We start from the raw sequence: 24,780 nt of genomic DNA on the forward strand, positions 1-24,780 counted from the left end.
AAACCTGCACCGCAACAAAAAAGAAACATTATTTCGAGCCTTGTCCAGTTGTCTATCTTTCACTGTGTTAAACATAGAGATGGTGATGCTATTATTTGTCGGTAGAGCATTCAGCTTCTTTGTTGTCGAAACACAATATTTCATGATTATTACCCCCGGCGCTTTTTAGTGCTTTAAAAACTGCTCCGGAAGGCCATGTGGAAAAGAAGTGTGCCTGAAGAGCCTTCATAGACATGATCTTCATTGATAAACAGGCCAAGAGGGGAGACAGCAGGAGAATACTAATCTCTTGCTGCTTCCTTTTTCCTCCCCGTGTACTTCCTATGAGACGTATCACATGTCGGCGTCTGAGTACTAGATCAGCCTTAATTAAACCGGCACAAATTGAGCACTTGGCTATGCAGGGCAGCGTGAAAAAAACCTGAGAACTTGTCCTCTTAAATGAATGATTGCATCTGCAGAGCTACATGGAAACTTCCTCTTCAATGTGTGTGTGTGTGTGTGTGTGTGTGTGTGTCTTGCTCAGTGATTAAAGCTTATGTGGGACATGGAGCCAACTTAAAAACTAAATCTGGATTTTATTGGCACGCTCTCTTCAAGCAACCAGAATATAGGTCATAATCTAATATAAAAAGGCTGCTCAATAATTCATCAGAGCTGATTAAAAGACTTGTATATCGATGCAGACACTGTCCGTGAGAAAAGATGCGTGTACTCGGAATGAGCATAAAGGCAGCATTTTAGCGCCTTTGTGGCATTCGTATGAGACAAAAGAGGCCGGATGTGTTAAGTGAGCTGCGTTGGTCTTCTTTCGGGTTTTTAGCTCCTGTCGTGTACATGCGTTGCGCGAGTTTGTGTGTGGCCTAATCTATCTTTTTAAATATGAAAAGAACAATCTGTTAGCCTGCAGGCTTGTGTTTATTATTCATTGACATATGTAAATGAATAATTTCTTTATCCAAAATATGGCCTGCACTCCCAGATTTCAGATTGTGCGCATGGTGCAGTTTGGCAAAATGAAGATGAGGGTCCACATTGCTCAGTTTAGTTTGGACTTTTTACAAGGTTCAACACATCTAACCTAAAAACGTGCTTTGTGCATTCATGATCAATCTTATCAATCTGATCTTAACAAATGCTGGGCCTAACTATCAAATCGATTTTTCTGCAGAACGTGCTTGACAATAGCTTGCATTGTGTATGTGTGCAGTAGTTGCACCATCAATATTCTTCCGCTGCCTTTCTACTTTCAATTCAAGCTAATCATGTGTAATTTTCGACCACATTGTGGAGGATCAAAGAGAAATAACTTTCATAGAGATAAGAACAGGAAGCTGTGCAGCCTGCACACGAAAATGCTGACTGTCAAGCACTCAAACTCGAGATAACGGATAGGATAAAGACAACGTCAACTTGCGGAGATATCGACAAAGTCGTAAATGACGGAGACTTGAGCAGCCTTTTGTTAGGAACGCACTTAATACCAAATTTGGCATGGAGGTATAGTTAGGAAAAAAAACTTTACAAAATGACATCATCATTTGAATGAGAGGTAGTCATCATGCTCACTTTAACTAATTTGCTTCCAAAAAACGTATAAATACGATCTATTGTAATGTTTTAAATGTCCCAAAGACGCATTTATATGTTTTTTTTTAATGCAAGAGCATACAGAAGGCTTTGATGCAGCCTCTGAAATGCAGAGAACGGTTGAATAAATAGTAGTGATTACAAAAACGCCCAGCAGGTAGCAGCAGAGAAAAAGAGATCAATCAGGGCCATGTTGAAAAAAGGTAATTTACTCACAATTCTAAATAGATTTGTGAATAATGATGAAACTTAGCTATATTCTAATGCTAATTGTTGCAAAACTGACACAGATAGAAATATACTCATTTGTGAATGAGTTAATTATATCAGAAACAATAAAAAAGATGCTTTGCGATTGGAAACTAAAAAAAAAGTCTCTGATTTTTTCCAGGGTCAGAAGCGCTAATGCAGTTTTATCTGGTCTGGATGGTGCCTTTAGTCACAATATAAATAGTTGGAAAACCCATTTAGTTCCTTTGTATCCAGATAAATGCTGTGTCATGCTGATTGCTGAGATTTCTTTATTAAGATTGTAGGTTGTAGCCATACACGTACTGACTTTGCAGGTGATGAATTAAAGCCTTGGTGGAGTCAGTCGTTTGAGTAGTCAGGATGAAAAATAGCACCAAATGTCTCGCCAAAGTGGAAGACGATCTGTATCCCCAATTCCGAGGCTGCAGCATTCCCAAGACGCAGCCGAAGCCGCCTGTGTCCGTGACCGTCGGCTCCAGGTGTCACATTCTAAAACAGCGTCCATCCGCGACGTTTAACACATTTAATCTAAAAGGTGAAACATCCAACACAAACAAAAAGAGTTAAGTTGCGTGGCTTCGACCTTTGTGGATGCCATCCATGAAGTTTAGCATATGTGGCGTGAGCTCCATTCAATTGTGCTGCCATACGAACAATAGTTTGCAAAAACTTATTGCAGTATTCATATATGCATTAAAAACAAATTTCAGAGCTCTATTTTAAGCTCTAGCATTAGAACGTGACTGACTGACAGATGAGCTGCGAGTCGCACTGAGACAGCCGAAGACGTGTACAATTTCACAAAAGTGGCTACCATAGAACATTTTTGTTTTCATTGGAGTGATCTCTTTCCGAGATAATAATGCCTGCATGAGAAGTGAACGTTTCGATTGGACCAAAATGACTTCTAACGTACCAATGTCGTTGTCATTGTACGTGAAATGTGAGAGGACCCCAGGAAGAATAGTCTCTACAGTAGTAGAGGCTAATGAGGACCTTGAAATAAATACATAAATCCTGTTAATAAATGACATGCTTTGGTCTTGGCATTCCCTCGGTGAGCTTCAAGAGTAGTCACCTGAAATGGTTTTCCAACAGTATTCAAGGAGTTCCCAGAGGTGAGAATGCCAAGAGTGTGCAAAGCGGTCATCAAAGCAAAAGGTGGCTATTTTGAAGAAACTCGAATCCAAAACACGTTTTCAGTTTTCACCTTTTTTTGTTAAGTACATAACTCCACGTGTTCATTTTTAGTTTTGATGCCTTTCGGTGAGAATTTAGTCATGAGAATAAAGCAAACACAATGAATGAGGTGTGTCCAAACGTTTGGCCTGTACTGTATCTCAGTACAAATTCAGTTTCACAAGCAATTATGTCAAGTGGCTACCAGGGCTATTCTAGTTTTGGAATTTTTCATTTGAGTTAGTTTTTTTTTTTTTTTTTTTAATTCGTTTTCAAGGTGGTTCTGTTAGTTTGTATTAGTTTTATAATTTTTTTCATAAATGCTCAGTTTTAGTTAGTTTCAGTATTAGTTTTATTTTAATTTTTTTTTTTTATTAAGTGTATTATTTGTGCACTTTTTAAAAAAAACACCATGGGAGCAACGTCATCTGAAGGTGCTTTTCTATTGGCTGCTGCTAGATGACGTCACTATTGTGTGACACACTTTCAAATGTCCTAATTCAGGTTAATATCAAAATAAATCTACTTAAAATCACATTTAAAATCATCCCCAAAGGCTCATGCATTACATTTATTATCAAAGATTAAAACAAAGGACATTTTTGCTATAATTATAGTTAGTTTTAGTTAGTTTTGTAAACATAAAATGTAGTTTCAGTTAATTTGTCCTTTTGTAGTTTATTTCATTAACGAAATTGATTTTAGAATTTTCGTTTTTTCGTTAGTTTTAGTTAACTAAAATAACCTTGGTGGCTACTATCGCTACATGCTGCAAGCTAGTAGGTCAACCAGCATGGGTTTGCCGTCAGTTTAACGTTGTTGTTGGAACAATATACTGTAGTCATTGGTTTATTGTTTATTTATTTGGATCCCCATTAGCTGTTATCACAGCTATTCTTCTCATTAGACTTTGACAAATACGGTACACATACACATTTGCTTTCATAATAACATACATACATCAACTGTAGGTAGCTAGCTTCTGTGCTAGGTAACGGTCTTGTCAAATGACGATGAGCTGCTTGCCTGGTTGAATGATTGTGCTTTTCCCTCACACTCACTGATTGTACAATAGAGCAGTTTTATTTTTTTTATTTTTTTACTAGTAATAATGTTTCTGAATGTTTAATGCTATGTTATAAACAACCAACACCAAACTTTTTGGTAACTTACCCAAAATGTATTTAGTGTTAATCATTTGATCCGCTATTTTAAAATTTAGTCTCGGTTTGAGTCCAGTTTCAATCACGCTTGTTAGTTTTGATCATATTTAGTCAACCTCATTCCGTTTTTATTTAGTCAATTTTTAGTTGACTATAAATCTAGCATTTTAGTCTTTATTTGAGTCCAAGACGACTTTTTAAACATTGTATTTGTCTAGTTTTAGTCAACAAAAACTGTCAACGTTTTAGTCTAGTTTTAATCAGGACAATCATTAAACACCTGTATTTTTTTCGTCAACAGATTATGTTGACCATTTTGGATCTAAAACTATTTCACATGAAATGTTCTCTTATCTTTTTGATGAAAAATAACTTCACACACAATTACAGCAACAAGTGGCTCCCTGCTACGAGCTAGTAAATTAGCCATCATAAATTAGCGGTCGGATTAACATTATTTTTGGAATGTTATAGTCAGTGGTTTAATGTTACTATAATTTAAATCTTTTTTTTGTGCTATATATATATATTTTTTTTTTAACCTTTCACCGTGAATCCATCTCCTGTCTGTCCCATGTGTTTGTGCATGTTGCACTCGCTGGCTGCAGATTTGAAAGGGGGGGCGGGGGGGGGGGGGGGTGTCACTGTGTGTGTTGGTGACAGATTAGCAGAAACAAAATTTTACAAAATCATATAATTTTTGTCTCGTTTTTGCTCACGAACTAAAATGTCCATAGATTTAAGTCCAGTTTTTATTAAGTAAAGCACATTTTTGTCTTGTCTTCATTAGTCGACAAAAATGTATACTGAGTTAGTCCCCAGTTATTGTTTATTAATGAAGGTTTTAGTCGAGTCGAGTCTAGTTTTAGTCTGTTGAAAAATGTGTGTTGACAAAATTATTTTTGTTTAGTTTGCGTTGACAAAATTAACACTAAATGTCTTTGTGGTGAACTGCTACATTACTCTTCAGGTTTGATTTGTTTTCTTTTCCAGCTATCTTGTGCCCACATTCCTTCCCTTCAATTAAAATCAAGCATATGTTTTTTTTTTATTCCACTTCAATGTAGTGAAATATATATCACATCTTTTCTTTGTCCCCGGCCCTGTGCAAAACAAGTGTGTCACAGTGTGTTCGTGGCGGATTAGGTCATATAATTTTCATCTCATCTGTGCTTGTAAATTAAATGTCCATAGAATTTAGCCTAGTCTTTACTTATTTTTCATCTCATCATTCATTTTATCCAAGTTATTGTTTACTAATGGGGATTTTAGTCTTGTCTAGTCTAAAAATATGCCTTGACGAAAATATACTTTGTCGTTTTCGTTAACGAATTAAAACTACGGCCCACTGTACATTCTCAACACCGATTGGCTCTCACAACGCGATGTTTGTCTTGCAGTTCAAATGTATTAACTCCAGCGATTATACTCACCCCTCCAAGGCGTCAGCGCCTTCACATGTAAATTGCAAAAGATCCCCCTGGTAGACTTGTAGAATGCATGTTAAAATGAGTTCAAGCTCTTCTGGCAGCTTTTACTGGAGTATGGCTTTCTCAGATATATGATGTTGTCCTTTCATTTGCCATCCATGTGTATGAGCTATGCATAAGCAGATTTAATAGAAGCCACTTATTAGTATTGCGTTGGGGCTTGTTGGCGATGAAAGCGAAGACAATTTAATGGGACTGTACATCTGGAGCAAATGTATAATTTACCCGATTGGGCTGCTTTTCCTTTTTGAGTCAGCTCAGCAGTTTTTGCCTTTGCCAATCTACACACGCACACACGCACACACACACACACACGGTTTACTATAAGGTGTTATGAGACACAGTTAAACAGATTAAGGCTGAATGTTACCGTTTTTCCTTGTCTAGGCTAAAAGTGGCCTTTACGGTGTTTTTCATTGTATTTTCAACTAAAGTGGCCAGTAACCAAATTGACTTGTGTTTCTTAAGTCTTCCTAAGTGAATAAATCTTAAGGCAGCAGATCAAAAGTCACAGCGGGCACGAAAGGCTCTTGAAAGCGTCTGTGACCCCCTTGTAACCCTTTGTTCTCCTTGTTCCCCTTTTAAAACAGCAGACTGGCAGACGTCAGCTCGGTGGAGCGAAGAGGAGAAGAGGAGAAGAGGCAAGAAGCTGCTCCCGTGGAGTACATTTACCTTGAAAATTGCTGCTTTCTCCACTTAAATTGCTGTGAGTTCTCCCAGCTAAATTACACACATCATTCCAAATGGACTCTAAAAAGTTACCCAGCAACATCCTCTCCATTTCATTCTGGAAATATAATATTTACTAGATTAAAATCTGCAAGTTAAGGAGTTGGAGAGGTGTCATTTAATTCATCATGAAGGCAAGTGTAGCTAGTGATAAAGCGCTGCTGTTTCAAAAACAAACAAACGTGATTTACTCCTTCAAACCTTGCCTTTTATCCTCTTCTGAGTTAATTAAAGTCATCTTTCTATTAATTGGTTGATGATGGTGACAGATGGTATTATTCAAGTTTATGAGACGTGTCCCTTCATTGAAACGATTCCTCCTTCACATATTAATTCATAATCACAGTGACATGACATAACAAATGACTGATTGAATACTAGTTCAGTTAATTGCTTCTGGATAATAAATACTAAAACAAATACGGGTCACAATATGCAATGTTAGGCACTCCTACGCAATCTAAAACAATCCGAAACTTGAACTGGAGGGTGTTGTATTTGATTTCATCATTGGTAATGCTCCACATGTGAACTAGAAGAGAAAGAGAAAAATTCTAGGAGACTCTAGATTGGTGCAGATTGTAATGGACATGTTGGTGAAGGAAACGGAAATGAGACATATGATGTCATGTATGCCAGGTTGGACAGTCAAGAAGTTTACGGGTTGGTCAGTTAAACAGATAGAGATGGAAAGGATGTGCAGCAGGTTAGGTTGATTAAGGACAGAGATAGAAATGTGTTAACTGGTTCCAATAGTCTGTTGGATAGAATGAAAGCTTTGAGGCGTTGATGATGATTGTTAGAGAAGAAGTTAGAAAGGCACTAAAACGGATTGTTGATTGAAATCACCTGCTGACATACCAGTGGAAGTATGGGAACATCTAGGAGAGGTAGCTGTGGAGTTTTTGCCCAGGTTTGTCCAATAGGATTGTAGAGGGTGAGAAGATTTCTGAGGAATGGAGGGAAAGTGTGTCGGTGCCCATTTTCAAAAACAAGGGCGATGTGCAGAGTTGTAGGGACTATTGAGGAATCAAGGTGATGAGCCAGACAATGACGTTATGGGATGGGAAAGAGTAGTGGAAGCTAGACTCAGGGCAGAAGTGAGTATTTGTGAAAAACAGTATGGTTGCCTATGAAGAGTACTCCAGATGCATGAATTACCTTGAAGGTGTCGATGCAAAGGTATAGAGTAGGTCAGAAGGAGGTGCACCGTTTTTTTTTCTTTCAATCTAGGGGTGTGAATTACCTAGTACCTGGCGATTCGATTTGTATCATGATTTATAGGTCACGATTCGATTCAATACCGATTAATCACGATACAAATCTATACATTGATTATTGTGATTTTATTTTATTTTTACTCAAATTTAGAAAATACTAACCAGTAAACTTGTACATGTATACTGTAAGAGCTAGAGGTGGTGAAAATGAAGATGTTGTTTTTTTTTTTCCAGGAGTGACCAGGATGTTAGAAATGAGCTCATCGGAGGGACAGCCAAGGTCAGATGCTTTGAGGAAAAAGTTAGAGGGAGCCGATTAAGAGATATTCAGTATAACGGGTATGAGTATGAATCTGCCAGGAAAGTCAGCAAGTGAAAGACCTAAGAGAAGTTTGATGGATGTAGTGAGGGAAGACATGAGGGCAGTTGGTTTTAGAGAGGAGGATGCGGAAGATTACTTTGATGGAAAAGGATGACACCCCTAACGGGGAATCCAAACGCAAAAGAATAAGGCACAATATAATAATATCAATACATGAGCTGCTCTATTTATGTTTGTAAAGGTAGAATTTTTGGTACTGAGCTTTGGATCTCATTAGGGCTAAACGATCAAAATGAAGCATCTTTTCCCCCCCTCAGAATGTCAGCCTTTGCCTTTTTAACATTGCATCCAACCACATTGCCATGTCGCTTTGAATGCGATTAATTGCTCAGCCCTAAGACTGTATTTTCCTTTCTAGTATAGAAACCATCTTTGTTTATATTCCATCTGTGTTATATTGATCGCCCCAAGTATGGAGCTTTTAAGATAGTTGCCAGGGATCAATAATCATCTCCTCTCCTGTGTTGATTGTAGTGCAGCCTCCCTCAGTCTGAGGCTATGAGAGGGAGAGAGGAGGCCCAGGCTGCACCATCATGCTACTTCTGAGACCAGGGGATGAGAATCTGGCCCGCAAAACACAAGGTAAGACAAAACGAATGCATGGCAAAGGTGTCGCGGCCTCGTCTCGGTACGCGAGCAAGCGCTTCTTATCTCTCTGCTTTGTTTGCACGTCTGCACCACTGTAAAGCGCAGTGATGGATGATTAGAAGCCCCACAGCCTTCTCGCTTCTCTATCTCGCCGTTTGCTTCAGGGTTAGGCTCAAGGTTCAAGGTGGAACTTCCAGACGAGTGGTTTAATCCCGGGTTTTTAGCGCCGTGTGCACTTTGATCAATGCCACTTCACCTGATCAAGCACCTATCGACCATCGCCTTCATTTGCATGACGCTTCCGCCACTGATGAGGCAGTTAAAGGATTTGTTGAGTGTGCAGCCATTAAGTGGCCTTCCACTGTCTGTGTTTGTTCTCTAATTCATGTGCAGCATAAAAGAAAGAAACATTATGTTTCGTGTGATAAGACATCATTCTTTTTGTGCCCTGGACCAAATTGTGCCGACTGAGTTGAAAAGTGCCCATTATCACATCAGCGCTTTGCTTTCGTTTCCTCACACGCTAATCCCCTCGTTCTTTGGTGCTACACTTTTGTGAAAACTGCTTGTTATTTTTGAAGTTATTTATTCATTTTACACCACACGCTCCTCTCTAGCGTCCTGCCATGCACTATTAATCAGCTCTAATGTACAGAAAATTCAGCCTGTACAGAAGGGGGATGTAAGTTGTGTTGGAGTTTGCGCACATAACGGGCACACCAACAATGCAGCCGTAACACACTTCCTCCTATTACTTAATCGTCTGCCTTGGCCGGCTGCAGGGGGACGGTACGACGCGGTAATGAAGTGCCTCTGTCATTAGCTGAAAGTCACACAGCTCCATCGGCTAATGCTGACGTTGCACCTCGCCTACAACATCATGAAACATTACCATATAGATTAATTAACTGCGCTGTTGCGTCATCCTTGTTACTCTATGGGGGAAAAGATGGCATTAATGGTCGGATTTTAGGCTTACAGGCCCATTTAGTCCAGTCTGATCATCCAGTCCCCAAACAATGTTACCCTATGGATTACCCTAATGTGGCTTGGACCTGAGGCTGAAACAATTCTACGATCAGAACTTTGCAATTAGGCAAGGCAGCTTTACTTGTATAGCTAATTTCATACACAAGGTAACTCGGCGTCCTTCGCATAATTAAAAGTACAACATTTCAAAGCCCTGGAGGTGGGGCTCGAAGGTGAGCGTCTGGTGGCCGGGCCTATACCCATGGGGCCCGGCCGGGCACAGCCCGAAAAGGCAACGTGGGTCCCCCTTCCCATGGGCTCACCACCGGTGGAAGGGGCCAAAGGGGTCGGGTGCGCAGTGAGTTGGGTGGCAGCTGAAGGCGGGGGCCTTGGCGGTCCGACCCCCGGCTACTGAAGCTAGCTCTGGGGACATGGAATGTCACCTCTCTGACAGGGAAGGAGCCCGAGCTGGGTTGCGAGGCTGAGAAGTTCCAACTAGATATAGTCGGACTCGCCTCCGCACATGGCTTGGGTTCTGGTACCAATCCTCTCGAGAGGGGCTGGACCCTCTTCCACTCTGGAGTTGCCCACAGTGAGAGGCGCAGAGCAGGTGTCGGCATACTCATTGCCCCCCGGCTAGGCGCCTGTACGTTGGGGTTTACCCCGGTGAATGAGAGGGTTGCCTCCCTCCGCCTTTGAGTGGGGGGACGGGTCCTAACTGTTGTTTGTGCTTATGCACCGAACAGCAGCTCAGAGTACCCACCCTTCCTGGAGTCCTTGGAGGGTTTGCTGGAGAGCGCTCCCCCTGGGGACTCCCTCGTTCTGCTGGGGGACTTCAACGCTCGCGTGGGTAATGACAGTAAGACTTGGAGGGGCGTGATTGGGAGGAACGGCCCCCCCGATCAAAACCCGAGCGGTGTTTTGTTATTGGACTTCTGTGCTCGCCACGGACTGACCATAACGAACACCATGTTCAAGCACAAGGGTGTCCATATGTGCACTTGGCACCAGGACACCCTAGGCCGCAGTTCGATGATCGACTTTGTAGTCGTGTCATTGGATTTGCGGCCGTATGTGTTGGACACTCGGGTTAAGAGAGGGGCGGAGCTGTCAACTGATCACCGCCTGGTGGTGTGTTAGCTCCGATGGCGGGGTAAGATGCTGGTACGACCAGGCAGACCCAAACGTATTGTGAGGGTCTGCTTGGAACGTCTGTCAGAATCCCCTGTCAGAAAGAGTTTCAACACCCACCTCCGGCAGAACTTATCCCGGGGGAGGCGGGGGACATTGAGTCCGAGTGGACCATGTTCCGCGCTTCCATTGCTGAGGAGGCCGATCGGAGCTGTGGCTGTAAGGTGGTTGGCGCCTGTCGTGGCGGCAATCCTCGAACCCGCTGGTGGACACCAGCGGTAAGGGATGCCGTCAAGCTGAAGAAGGAGTCCTATTGGGCCTTTTTGGCCTGTGGGACTCCGGAGGCTGCTGACAGATACCGGCTGGCCAAGCGGAATGCGGCTTCGGCGGTCGCTGAGGCAAAAACTCGGACATGGGAGGAGTTCGGTGAGGCCATGGAAAACGACTTCCGGACGGCTTCGAGGAAATTCTGGTCCACCATCCGGCGTCTCAGGAGAGGAAAGCAGTGCGTCATTAACACTGTGTATAGTGGAGATGGGGTGCTGTTGACCTCGACTCGGGACGTCGTGAATCGGTGGGGAGAATACTTCGAAGACCTCCTCAATCCCACCGACACGCCTTCCTTTGAGGAAGCAGGGTCTGGGGACTCTGAGGTGGGCTCCCCTATCTCTGGGGTCGAAGTCACTGAGGTGGTTGGAAAGCTTCTCGGTGGCAGGGCCTCGGGGGTGGATGAGATCCGCCCGGAGTTCCTAAAGGCTCTGGATGTTGTGGGGCTGTCGTAGTTGACACGTCTCTACAACATCACGTGGACATCAGGGACAGTGCCTCTGGATTGGCAGACTGGGGTGGTGGTTCCCCTTTTTAAGAAGGGGGACCGGAGGGTGTGTTTCAACTTTAGAAGGATCACACTCCTCAGCCTCCCAGGTAAGGTCTATTCAGGGGTGCTGGAGAAGAGGGTCCGTCGGGAAGTCGAATCTCGGATTCAGGAGGAGCAGTGTGGTTTTCGTCCCGGCCGTGGAACAGTGGACCAGCTCTACACTCTCAGCAGGGTCCTCGAGGGTGCGTGGGAGTTCGCCCAACCAGTCCACATGTGCTTTGTGGACTTGGAGAAGGCGTTTGACCGTGTCCCTCTGGGAGTCCTGTGGGGGATGCTTCGGCAGTATGGGGTACCCCTGATACGGCTTATTCGGTCCCTTTACGACCGATGTCAGAGTTCCTCAGTCGGAAAAGGGTGGAGTGCCCTCTCCGGGTCGGGGATGAGATCCTGCCCCAAGTGGAGGAGTTCAAGTATATTGGCGTCTTGTTCACGAGTGAGGGTAGGTTAGAGCGGGAGATCGACAGGCGGATCGGTGCAGTGTCTGCAGTGATGCGGACGCTGTATCGGTCCGTTGTGGTGAAGAAGGAGCTGAACCGGTCGATCTACGTTCCTGCCCTCACCTATGGTCACGAGCTGTGGGTCGTGACCGAAAGAACAAGATCCCAGATACAAGCGGCCGAAATGAGTTTCCTCCGCAGGGTAGCCGGGCTTTCCCTTAGAGATAGGGGGAGAAGCTCAGTCATCCGGGAGGGACTCAGCGTCGAGCCGCTACTCCTCCGTGTTGAGAGGAACCAGTTGAGGTGGCTAGGGCATCTGGTTCGGATGCCTCCTGGACGCCTCCCTGGAAAGGTGTTCCGGGCATGTCCTACCGGCGGGAGGCCCCGGGGACGACCCAGGACACGCTGGAGAGACTACGTCTCTCGACTGGCCTGGGAACACCTTGGGATCCCGACGTCGGAGCTGGCTGAAGTGGCTGGGGAGGAGGGGGAAGTCTGGGCTTCCCTGCTAAAGCTGCTGCCCCCGCGACCCGACCCCGGATAAGCGGAATTGAAGACGGAACGGAACATTTCAAAGCATTTACAAACAAAATAGTTGAATACATTTAAAAGCAAAGTAAGGAAATAAAAAGTAGCTTACTAAAATTACTAAAAGCCTGATCAGTACAAGAATAACAATTTTAAAAACATGATTTTAAAAATGCTTTTCAAAACTTACATTTAAAAGCATTTACACCGTTTCTGTGCAGCATTACACCTAAATGCTGCTTCACCATGTTTGCTTTGGGCTCCACTAACTGACCCAAGTCGACACACCTCAGGGCCCTACGGGTTTATATTCCATAAGCGTTTCTTTAACGTACTCAGGACCTAAAGTATGTGAATAAAACTACAATCCTTATGAAAATGCTTTTGATAAAAGACAACCAAAATGTGATCCCGAAGATTACACAAATACTGCAGTGCGTGTGACTTCCTGGCTTAATTACGCATTGTAAAACACATTTTTTTTTTTTACATTCTCTTTTTCTGTTTTCATAGTTATATTTTAAAATATGGCGCTATTGAGTTACAAGTTTTTGAATTTTGAATATTTGTTTTACATTCCAAAGCGGACTAAATCAGTTATTGTTGTTGATGACTGATTTACTTTAATCTCTTTTTTATAAACATGGGGCTGTATTTATTTTCTTACGGGGCTATTCATTCTGAAATGAAGTGTCTGAAGGCAATCTGGAGTGAAATGTGCTGCCCAATGTCAGAAAACTTGCATTCAGTCACAAGAAAATTATTTAAAAAAATACTTCAGCTCACAAAGAATGGCAAAGAACTAAACATCATACTAATCTGAAGTGACCTCCGATGACTCCTGCCCTAAATTCTATTGAACATAATATTGTTAAATTTAACTTTTTTTCCCCTCACAAATCTATACTGCTGGTCCGTCTTCACATGTGGCTGTTGCTTTTTACAAATTATGGACCAATCTTAAGTGTTGAAAATGGCTTGCTGCCTTTGATGATGTAATGTTAATGGTTGAGCAAGACGTTTTGGGGGTCTCCTGAAACGTGACTATTTTGCGGGTACAAGGTTTCGGCCCGACGCCAGCGATGTGCAGAAGGAGCTAAAACATGGTAGCTGGAGAAGGCAAGAGTACGGTAGTTTTTGCTCATGAGGAGTATAGGCTGAATACCTGCTGACAGGTGCTCAAGTCTCATTGAGAGCCACATAATAATTTTGATTGCAGTGATTGCCTCAAAAGTTGGTGCAACAAACTTTAAAAAAAAAATCCAGGCCAGTTTTATTACTTATTTAATACAATTCAACAGCAGTGTCTTTTTTTCACTAGTTTGTTTTCAGTACATTATTTTTGGCAGTTGAAATTTCAGTGACCCTTGTGGTTTTTCTTTCTTTACAACAAAGGTATCAAAATAATTCAGTTCAAGTCAATAATTTAGCCTCTGTGTGCTGTTAAATTGTTTTTCAGTCCAAACAGAGCTCCACACAAATTCACCCATTTTTCTCGTTTAAAAAGAAACAAATAAACAGCTAAGTGCCAAAGAAATGGTTAAAATTATCTTGATGTTAAAAAATGTTGAACTGTTCTGAAACAGTAATAGGATTTTGGCACTTCATCATGTCATTCACTTCATTAACGAAGCGCGCGATTCATTCTTCTACAGAATCCACTTAACAGCAAATTATGCGTCATCATTCATATCCAGTTTGAATAATATACCTTAAATACTCCATTTTTATATGGAATGACAACCGTAGGCAAAGTATTTATTGTGCGTATTTGTCATCTTTTGATGAACTGTCTGCAGTCCATTGTGGCCTTCTAATGCGGAATGTGATGATTTTGAGAGCATTTTTAAATAGACATCATGTTTCATTTATGCTTTTTTCTTGTTTGTTTTTTGGTTGTTGTTTTTTTAGCAAAGGGAACAGAGCTTGTTTTCTCTCTATTTTTCTCTCATGTCCTCCTAAATGGAAGATAATTCAATGGCCAGGGAGTTCATACGAGGAAAAGGATAGAAAAAAGGAAAATTTAGGTGTTTTAGCGGTTGTTTGTCGGGGATGGGCAGTACAAGATGCCACAGTGACATGTGCTGCTGTCACATTTGTGTCATCATCTAAGATTTTTTTTTTAAATTAATTAAATCAATAACTATTCAAAGAAACTTTCAGGCACTGAAAACTCAGCCTGGCACATTTCTCTGGAATGCACTCCAATCATATTGCTCAATCTGGGCAACACTGATGTTCAATTATCTTGTAATTGAATGAGCGTGTGAGATGCGGCGCTGCAATCATAGAGGGTGACTATCTGCTGCTTGTTTATCATAAAGTGACACTATCACTCCATATTAATTGAATTTGGGCAGTAAGATTACATGTTTGAGCTGGACTTTCAAGCATGGAAGGGATCTTTGTGTGGCATTGATTGGGCTACAAAATGGCAGATCAATAGAACTTCACTCATCCTTGTCTGCAGTAGATGAGCAGGAACATAAGTCACATGGAAAACAGCCTGCAGAGTCAATCTTTAGCTGAGCGTAGCACTTTCAACATGGTGGCGTCTGCTTTTCCCTGGCATGTCTTTGGATGCTGCAGGAATCTACCCCCCACACACACACACATCAGGTCTTGTCATGTTTGTCCTCCTACAATTCACTGGTCAACATTATGAATGGATTAATTGTCGAGTGCTTTCAATCCACGTAATTATTTTGAGGAAATAAACATTTAAACAGACCTTTTTTTGTTGTTAAAACATTCATGATTGCATCTCAGTTTGGATGTCATGGTTTGGTACATATAGCCATGCACACACACGCACACACACAAATATTTAAGGCTAATTTAAGATTTATGTAATTTTTTTACATTTAATTTTTGATTTTTTAATTGATAATTTTAATACAAAGCTACCAAATAAACCTTATATGATACATATGTATTGGTCTAATAAAGCCTATTTATTTGAAATGCATAATCCTCAGGTTTATATATCTAGTATTAATAAAGTATATTGACTCTAAATTAATAATAATGAGAGTATTTATTTAAAATAAATAAAGTATATTGTTTGAATTGCATAATAATCAGGTTGCCTACACATAAAAAATAGCATATCGTCGCTGCTATGTGAAAAACACTTATGCCCATTCCCCCCCCCCCCCATTTTTTAAATTTTTATGTTTTTGGGATGAAACTGAATGCAGACATCCCAAAACGTAAAAATAAAAAAATAGTAATTGTACTTTATTAATACTAAATACATAAACCTGAGGATTATGCATTTCAAATAAATAGGCTTTATTAGACTAATGCATATGTATCATATAAAGTTTATTTGGTAGGTTTGTGTTAAAATTATCTAAAAAAAGTAAATGGGAATTTGTTTTGTATTTTTTTTTTTACATAAATCTTAAAAGTTAGGCTTAAATATTTATATTTTTGTGAGTGTGAAACAGTTTCACAACTGACAGCAAACAAACAAACAAAACCCACAAGAAAGAGAAACGTTTTTGTCATCATGAGTCATATGGTAATATTGTTCAATAGAAACGCACACACTCACACACACACAACTGTGGCATCATAAAGGTGACTCATTCAAATTAGTTACATTTTTGTGGTATTATATCGTTTTATTTATATATATATATATATATATATATATATATATATATATATATATATATATATATATATATATATATATACATAAAGCCATCTTTATTATTTTTGATATATTAGGTATTTATTTTCAAGGCAACAAAAATGGCTTATTTTTATGCTTAATTTGAGTTAAAGGGAAGATAATGCCTGAGAATTACATGTTAAAATAAAGAAGATGGAAATAAAATGATTTTCATAGAATAACATCCTACCTTTAGATAATCATCAGCACGTGCATGGTGAGGGGTTACAAATAGTGACAGAAGAGCTCAGGGAAACGCAAAACAAAAAAGGTTGTGAACAACTGCTTTACGTGTTACAAACAGACCTTTTCCTCTGCCCTCCTCCTAGCTTGGAGATTGTGTTGTTCAGTTTGGGGGGGATGGAGTGATGGGGGGATGATTTGTTTGAGTGTTTATGCCACAGGTCAGCATCTTAGCTCAGCTACAATGAAAAAAGCAAAAACAAAAAAGCTTGGCCTGGTGCTTTAGGACCATGCGTGCAGACAATCAAAGAGGTTTTGTTGTAGGAGGGAAAAGGATGATTTTAATCGTGTAAATGCACATCCTAATGTTGTGTTTGTTAAATTTGCAAAGTAGAGAGTTGATGCAGTCGTTTTTTACTCGTTTATGCTGATGATGAGAAGCTTCAGCAGTCATATTCACTTATTACGAATATTTCTATAACTTGCAAATCCATATTATATTATACATGACTGTGCTGAAGTCTAAGATCATCATTAGATATGTTACGTGAATAAAAACTTTATAGAAATCCACTTCTCTTAAATGGAATAGAGCGCTTCTGATTTCCTGGTTTATCGTGACAAAATGTTTGCTGTGTTGTGTAAAAAAGGTGATTCAAACAAGACAGCCAGTGTTGGCTTTTGCACAGTAAAACTTGTTCAACTGCACTTTGCTCATCTTTGATTGATCAGATGCAGCTTTTTAATTTAGTACAATTAAATGAAGTGTCATAGTAAAGGATTTGGGATGCACGATTTGATGAATGCCTGCGCAACTAAATACTGTTCTAATGCATTTTTCTTCATCTCCGCACCGCTAAGCAGCATTTTCTTCACCGTTATAAAAGCCGCTCTAGACAAATGAATCAGTGTATTCTGGAAAGAGGGGCACGATCCACACTCTGGCGTGGGGTTTGATCGTTGTGCATCATAGGCTGTGGCACAGGGAAGAGGAGGAGAAGGCTGTTTGTAATGTGCCCAAGATGAAACGGTCAAACATGGGCACTGACCCGCAGCCGTCCCCGGGTGCCCGCTTTGGTGCGAGGGGAGCAGGAGACGAGCCGGCCGCCAGCAAGCGACCGCCTGGCCCCGCTGCAGTTTAGATGTCACGGCTAATGCTCACTTCGCTCGGGCGGCCTCCACCGAGCGCAGCCAACTCCGCAGCGTCCTCCGCGCTGCTGTCGCGGGCGTGCAGCCTCGCTCCCGCCTGAAAGCCTCCCCGGGACTTAGCTGGTGTTCCGCCAGGGCATAATACAAAAGTTATCGATTGGATTGCGTTAAGGAAAAATACCCGCCAGGAGTTTAAGTGGAGAACTCCCAGTAGGGAGCTAATGCCTCCCTGTGGGTCTTCGTCCACAAATTGTCAACACCTATGATACAGTATGTGGTAATGCCGCAGCAGAGAGAAGGACATAATTAAATAGCAAGAAAAAGAAATGGTATCACTCTTTTTTTGTCACACATAATAAAATGCTGTTTAGTTGCAGAAAAAAAGGAGCTACAACCATAATGGATTTGGTCAAAGTCTGTCAGTTGAGGGTGGAGGATGCATCTCTCACGTCACGTGACCATTCAACCATGTCATTGCATCCAATCAGTCACTTTGCATCCCAGATTGATTATTGAAAAATTTAACAACTTATGGAAATGTTTTAAGCGGCTGATTTTTCAGCTGTGAAATCTACTGACCAGCATTTCTAAAGAGATTTCATATAATGCTCTCTACACATGCAGCCATTTGTGCCACCCTTTACATTTCTTCTTCTCAATCGGCTTGTGACAATTTCAACCTGAGGACTTTATTTGAGTTTGAAGATCTTCACAATCTCGATATAAGCATTTTTTTCATATCAAAATCCTTTTGGAAACAGCACCAAAATGAACTTATTTAGTTTTCTTGGCAAAACAAACACAATGGAAATGACACAGATTGCAGATTATTAGCACTTTGGACAGGCACAATAACAACACTTAAAATAAATAAATAAATAAATAAATAAATAAATATATATATATATATAAAAAAAAAATATATATATATATATATATATATATATATATATATTATATATATATAGTTATTAGCTACCATATATTAGAAGATTCCACTGATGTTCCACCTAGATAGCATCCTGACCGTGTGTTTCTTTTTGTCAGCGAGCTCAATTATGCCAGTGGTTTCAAATTCTTCCACTGTAAAATGGTGAACAATTACTCCCTGAGCTTGCCATATCATAAAGTTGAATTAACCAAAACAGGGCAAGCCAATTATGCAATTTTTATCATCATATGACGACAACGTGATTATTTTTTTAATTGGACTGCTTGATAACAAATGAGTCAGTGAGAGGTTTTCTTGAATACATTTAATGGGCTCATAATAGTCAATGGTGGGTAGAGAGGCAGCCAACCTTAAAACATCCTCGCTACTTGCTTTGTTATAGGACATCTACAGTACAGGTTAATGTGCTGTACTGTGCACACAATTCAATTTGTGGTACAGTTATTCATATTAATGCTAGTGACTAATGGATTATGGGCGGTAATTGGCAAACCCTGACCAGAGATAAGAATGAAGCAGAACATGGATAGTGTATATTTAGGCCTAAAAGGTTCAGACACTTCATTAGGTACACCTTGTACCGGCTTCCTCCAACATTCCAAAAACATGCATGTTTTGCTCATAGTTGTTAATGTCAGTGTGAATGCTTGTTTGTCGACGTAGCACTCGTGCTACCACTCTGTGTAGGACTTACTCGAGAATGGCGGGTGCTCGGGTTCGTCTACTGTCAGGTGGATACCACGCAGGTGCATCTAGAGAAGCGGATGGTCTCCAACAATTCTCATGAAGACAATAACCTCTCTAATTAAAATGAGACCCAGAAAAAAAAAAAAAAAGGAAAATGAGACCCAGAGAGAATGTAACTTTTAGGAAAAACAATGGCCTTATTTAATAAATTAAATAGTAAGTAAATAAATATGCAAACAAAATAGTATTTAAATTATATACAGTGACATTAAGTACATTTGTTCTAAATTGAACAAATTGAAACTGAAAGACTAGTTGACCAATTTGTGTTTGTTTTTTGAGTTTTTATAGAAGATTTCTTCCTACTCCCTTTGAACATGTAAATGATGACTTTACTAATAATTATTTTCTCTCCTAACTTTTATTTTCTTTCTTTCACTTTCATTTATATTTTGCATTGCATATGTTCAATAAACCAAAGTGTACATTATTATTATTTTTTTTTTGCTTTGTCTTTGATTTTCATATGGTCGTATTTCAAGTTTACTGTCAAACAACCACATAACTTTGCCCTAAAGCCCGCTATCTTAATGCTGATATATTACATTTGTAACATTAGATATTTCACATCAATCTGTATCGGAATGAATGTACACCTTTTTGAGAATCCCTGGCTATGCAATATGACATATTTTCTTCATTTCTGCATTATACGCCACCCTTGATTTTTGATGATTTAAAATAAATAAATAAAGATTTGTTGGAATTGAGATGTTTCTGGGGTTGGTGAAGAACTCTGGTTGGTGGCCCGGTGGGTGGTGTCTGGTCGGTGCTGGATTTCACTTTCCTTTCTTTTCTTTGGTCCTTCCTCGGGTCTCCTGACGGCGGTGTTCGGTTTAGGTGAACGGTATGGGATTTTTTAATAGGTTTTTGGTGAACTAACGAATACACACACGCACACACGCACATGCACATTCTCACCCACATACAGAAAAAGAAAAAAAGAAGAGAGCAATGACGATGACATTACAGAATGAACAATACTGAGCTCTTAAAGGAAAAATAAAAAATATAAATAAATAAATAAAAATAAATAAATAAAATAGACTTGGTCTTTTGTTGTAGCCAGACATCACACTGTAATTCACTTTTATGTGACATTATTGATTTTGGTGATTAATCGAATGGTAAATGTTACTTCATTCCACCTTGAACGCTCTTCAAACGCTCCACATTTTGACTACTATACCTACTGATGAAGCAGGAGCAAATGGGGGTTCAGTATCTTGCTCAAGATACTTGGTTACATGCTCACAAAATGGCCTGGGTTCGAACCCACAACCTCAGCGTTGCGAGATGACCACTCTACCGCTGATCCACGCCCCCATATTTCTTTACTTAGACACAAATCAAAGCAAAGGAACACAATGCATGAACCATGGACATGGTAGCCGGGGGCATGTCCACTGGTGCGTGACCTCATGGGAAAACAATTTATTCCAGATTGTAAACTAGCTTTTAACAGCGTGACTGCAATATACAGTATTTGATGTTAGGCTCACTTGAATTCTACACTAATAGCTTTCAGCACGAGTTGACCTCTGACTCCATGAGAATTTGCTGCCCAAAAGCCTGATATGCTTTCTGCAGTAGGCAAATCTTCAGGGGCACATTAAGATACGGTGTCCTTCTGTTACTCTGTGAGGTGTTAGTTCTTGCAAAGTGTGCATTTATGCGCAGCATATGACTTATAATTTTTCTCACTTCTGTGAGTGAGTCATGTGTTAGCTACACAGAACTTACTGCTGACGGTGGTGTGTGGAAACGCTGCGGCCATCTGGAAAGGGTTTGGAATTTTAGTAAGTTCGCATTCACTCTTAAAGGCAACATTTAAAAAGCTGTCTGCTAAATGAGATGTTGGCTGACCCGATGTCTCTGCTTTTCCATTTTTAATGCATTACTAGTGGACGCACAGCATCAAATGGATGTGAAGAAGCGAATTTTGGGCTTTCGTCAGGGTTTGTAAAAGCTTTCCAAAGATCTTTGCAGACAGTTCAGAATTTCTTTGCGACAAGTGAAAACTGATGCCATCTCTGCAACCTTTTGCAACGTCTTACGAACCCTGATGAAAACCCCCAAATTGCTGTTTTTGCAAGCATTCACTGCGACCAGCTTTATCGGCCTTCAGATTTGTATGAAAGGCAGATACCGATATTTGTCTAAATGCCAAATATCAGCATCGATCTATGCCTAAACGTGACCGACCCCTACCGCCTGTGGCGCCGGTCTGACTATCGGCATGTCCCGCCGGAAAAAATAAAATAAAATAAAATAAAATAAAATAAAAAATTAATTGTATTCGATCAAACGCTCATATACATACATATTCTACTGTTTCGTTTATCTGTTTTGTCAATTCTCTTTTATTTCCTTCAACGTCATCTCTTGCAACCCATTTGCTTTTTTTTGCCATGTTTTTTCAGTCTCTAGCTCCCTCTCTCGAGCACGCACGCACGCACGCACGCACGCACGCACGCACGCACGCACGCACGCACGCACGCACACAAACGTTTTTAATTAAGATATGTCTGTATCAAGGGATTCTCTAATGGCAGAGGCAGACATGAACTTAACATTACTGTCAGACCGAAGCAAATTCCATCAGCCCAGGCAAAAAGTTGCAGCGCTGGCCATTTTCTACAAGTCATAATATTTGAAAGGCAATATCGATGCTGTACTCATTTCCTCCCTTTTTCTCTCTCCAAGTCACAGGTCAAAGTGAAGCATCATGAGATGTGAGATTAGACTATTTCTGGGGCTCAGTATATAAACTCCAAGAAAATAAATGCTCAGTGGTGATTGATATTATCAGACGAGAAATAAATGTCATTCTTTATTTTTATGGTTGTAGTTTAGAGTGATGTACAGACTTTTTTTTTTCAATTTAATAACCGCACTGCTCTTATTGAGTGGTGTCATATATAGTTTGACCCAAAATATTAGACACCCCTCTCAGTGTGATGCAATGGAGTTCTACAACTTAAATGATGGAAGGTGAACTTCCTAACCAGATGTATGACAAAAATGACATTTTAAGTATGGACCAAAAAAAGTGCCGGACTGTGAATAGCAAACATTCATGTATAATTGACGTTCAATATAATTAATTGGAAAGATTTGGCCAAATGTGTCCAAAAAATAACCCAAATGTATTATTATTATTATTATTGTTTTAAATTCTTCCCAAAACACTGATAAACCTCCAATATGCATTCACTCTGAAAAACGGGTTGGCTCCCACAGCACCTCCAAAACACAAAAAAACATAAATGAAATACAAAAATTGGTTGATGATGAAACGCACCAATAAGATTGGTCATGTTGATTTAGTCGGACCCCCCGCATACGCTTGCGTGCACACTCTGACACACTCGCACTGAGTGATCCGCCCACAGTAGCAACCATCTCGCTGTGAGAAACAAGACATTTCCCCTGCGCGTGGAGGCTATAGCATACCTTCTGCTCCCGTCCTCGTCCCCTTTCCCCCCTGTGGAATCACTCGATGTGGCGGATAGGATCCTGCGGTGGGGTCTTCGTAAATCAAGACGTTTGCACCGGCACTATGAGGCTACTTTTTAATTAAAACTGGGAATCAGGGCCGCCTTGATTATGAATTGTACTCTGCTGCCACTGAATAAAATATACCTCCCCACCTCCTCTCTGAAGCTTCCCCTCTCAGTCTCGCTCTGCCTGCTTCTCTCTGGCATTCCCTGTTCAATTTTCAGAAATGGAGAATGTTCACAGCAGGCTTTGGCCATGCACAGCTGCCGAAGGTTGACAGCATTGTGAAATAGCCAGAAAGCTTAGCGATTGCATAAATATAATAACTCAAAATACAGAGTGCGGCGCCACTGGGGTCAACAGCATTAGATCGCATAAAACAGCCAGGAGGAGCCAAACACACCACGACATGCTGCCGCTCCTTTAATTATCACTACTGATATGCGTTGTTGGCTTGCATCATTCAGTCGAAAGTGTGAGAGCAGTATCGCGATACGGAGAACAGGACCTGTTCTGAGAAAACCTCATTTTCCATTGTATTCATGAAAGCAGGAAAGGCAACTGAGGTAACAGCGGACGCGGTTCTGCGTTTCCACTCTTCACTGTCTCCAGGCAGCAACAGTGGCAGCTCTATACTGTCAAATGCAATGAGTAATACCCTAATCTCAGAATATATTTATACCACACAAACTGTGTGTCTTAAAAGCTTCTCGGACGACTACCAACAACACGCCTCATTTCTTTATTGTTTATTAATGGCCTTTGTATGTCTGGTTAATACAGTTGACACTAGAGAAACATGGGGACGATCCGGGCCATGGGATATGTTAAGGATCCACTCACAATGACTTAAAAGCCACAAAATAGAGAGACCATATTAAAATGTTTAAAAAATTAATAATTGTTTCACCAGTCCCAGTTACACACTTTTAAATATTTGAACACAAACAAGCATAAAAGGTATAGAAAATATTAGGTGTGTTAGAAAAAATCGATTTGGCAATATATCGCAATATTACAGCGCGCAATTCTTGAATCGATTCGATATGCGGCTGAATCGATTTTTAAACATCCATTCTTTATGGTAATATTCAACAAAACGTCTTACTTAGGGTTAGGATTTACACTTTAAGCATGGAAGAACGTTATATTAATGGAACATTAAGCCTTAATATTTTATTTCAGTTCTGTTCAAACATGAAACAGACTGCAACCTGTTTGTTAAATGCAGTGGCTCAGTTATAAGCCTGAATTTTCAGATAAATAAATACATTTCCATACAAATCTTACAGTGTACATGTTTACTGATTGGTATTTTCTAAATTTGAGTAAAAAAAAATCGCAATAATCAATTTATAGATTCGTATCGGGATTAATCGGTATCGAATCGAATTGTGACCTATGAATCGTGATACAAATCGAATCGCCAGGTACTAGGCAATTCACACCCCTAGAAAATACTGTACTGGTGTCATTTATGTGGTGAATCCGCGTCTGAGTGTCCGGGTGAAAGCTGTGGCTAATAGCAGCTATTGCATTAGTGTTTATTGTGCTTTGTTGCTCTCCTGGTGTTCAATAAACAGACTGTAGCTTTTCCTTTCCCACATGCAATACAGTAAGCATCCTGTAAAACCACAGTACTGTATAACGATGAACCGCGATATGGCAGGGAAAAAGGCGCGTGGAGTAAAGGACTAAGTGCAATGCAAATTTACTGCTCAGCACAATCAAACTCATGAATGATAACGCACTGCTAATTGAAGCTTCCAGAGTGATTCACTCTGACGACCGTAGCGCTGTAAATGGAGTCCTCTACGTCGCCATGGTGACAGGCATAGAGCGAGCTCCGGAGGAGTCCTGACCTGAGTTGAAGTGAGATCACCCCCCGCCCCCATTCGATGCCATCAACGGGTTCTATTTGCGTTTTTATGACTATTCATAAGAAAATGATATTCACTTGTTGTGAGCGGACTCATGTCTGATTGTAATACCACTGATGAGCATTCACTGCAGCTGAATTGAAACGCTAAT

The 24,780-nt window shown here is 40.6% G+C and overlaps 1 protein-coding gene across 6 annotated transcripts in view; it reads left to right on the forward strand.

The window, feature by feature from the left end:
- grin2ba (glutamate receptor, ionotropic, N-methyl D-aspartate 2B, genome duplicate a) overlaps positions 1–24,780 on the forward strand; it is a 149,089-nt gene that overhangs the window by 10,388 nt on the left and 113,921 nt on the right. For 3 of the 6 annotated variants that reach the window (XM_086067020.1, XM_086067005.1, XM_086067015.1), the window contains 2 exons: positions 6,265–6,380; positions 8,480–8,587. In XM_086067020.1, coding sequence (XP_085923146.1) covers positions 8,561–8,587 — 27 coding nt within the window. In that variant the 5' untranslated portion in view covers positions 6,265–6,380; positions 8,480–8,560. The remainder of the gene's footprint in view (positions 1–6,264; positions 6,381–8,479; positions 8,588–24,780) is intronic. The other 3 variants (XM_086067029.1, XM_086067038.1, XM_086067047.1) reach the window with 1 other exon arrangement.

The sequence above is a fragment of the Leptonotus elevatus genome, chromosome 1 (assembly GCF_054856555.1).
Source record: "Leptonotus elevatus isolate MCC_2025b chromosome 1, RoL_Lele_1.0, whole genome shotgun sequence".
Lineage (NCBI taxonomy): Eukaryota > Metazoa > Chordata > Actinopteri > Syngnathiformes > Syngnathidae > Leptonotus > Leptonotus elevatus.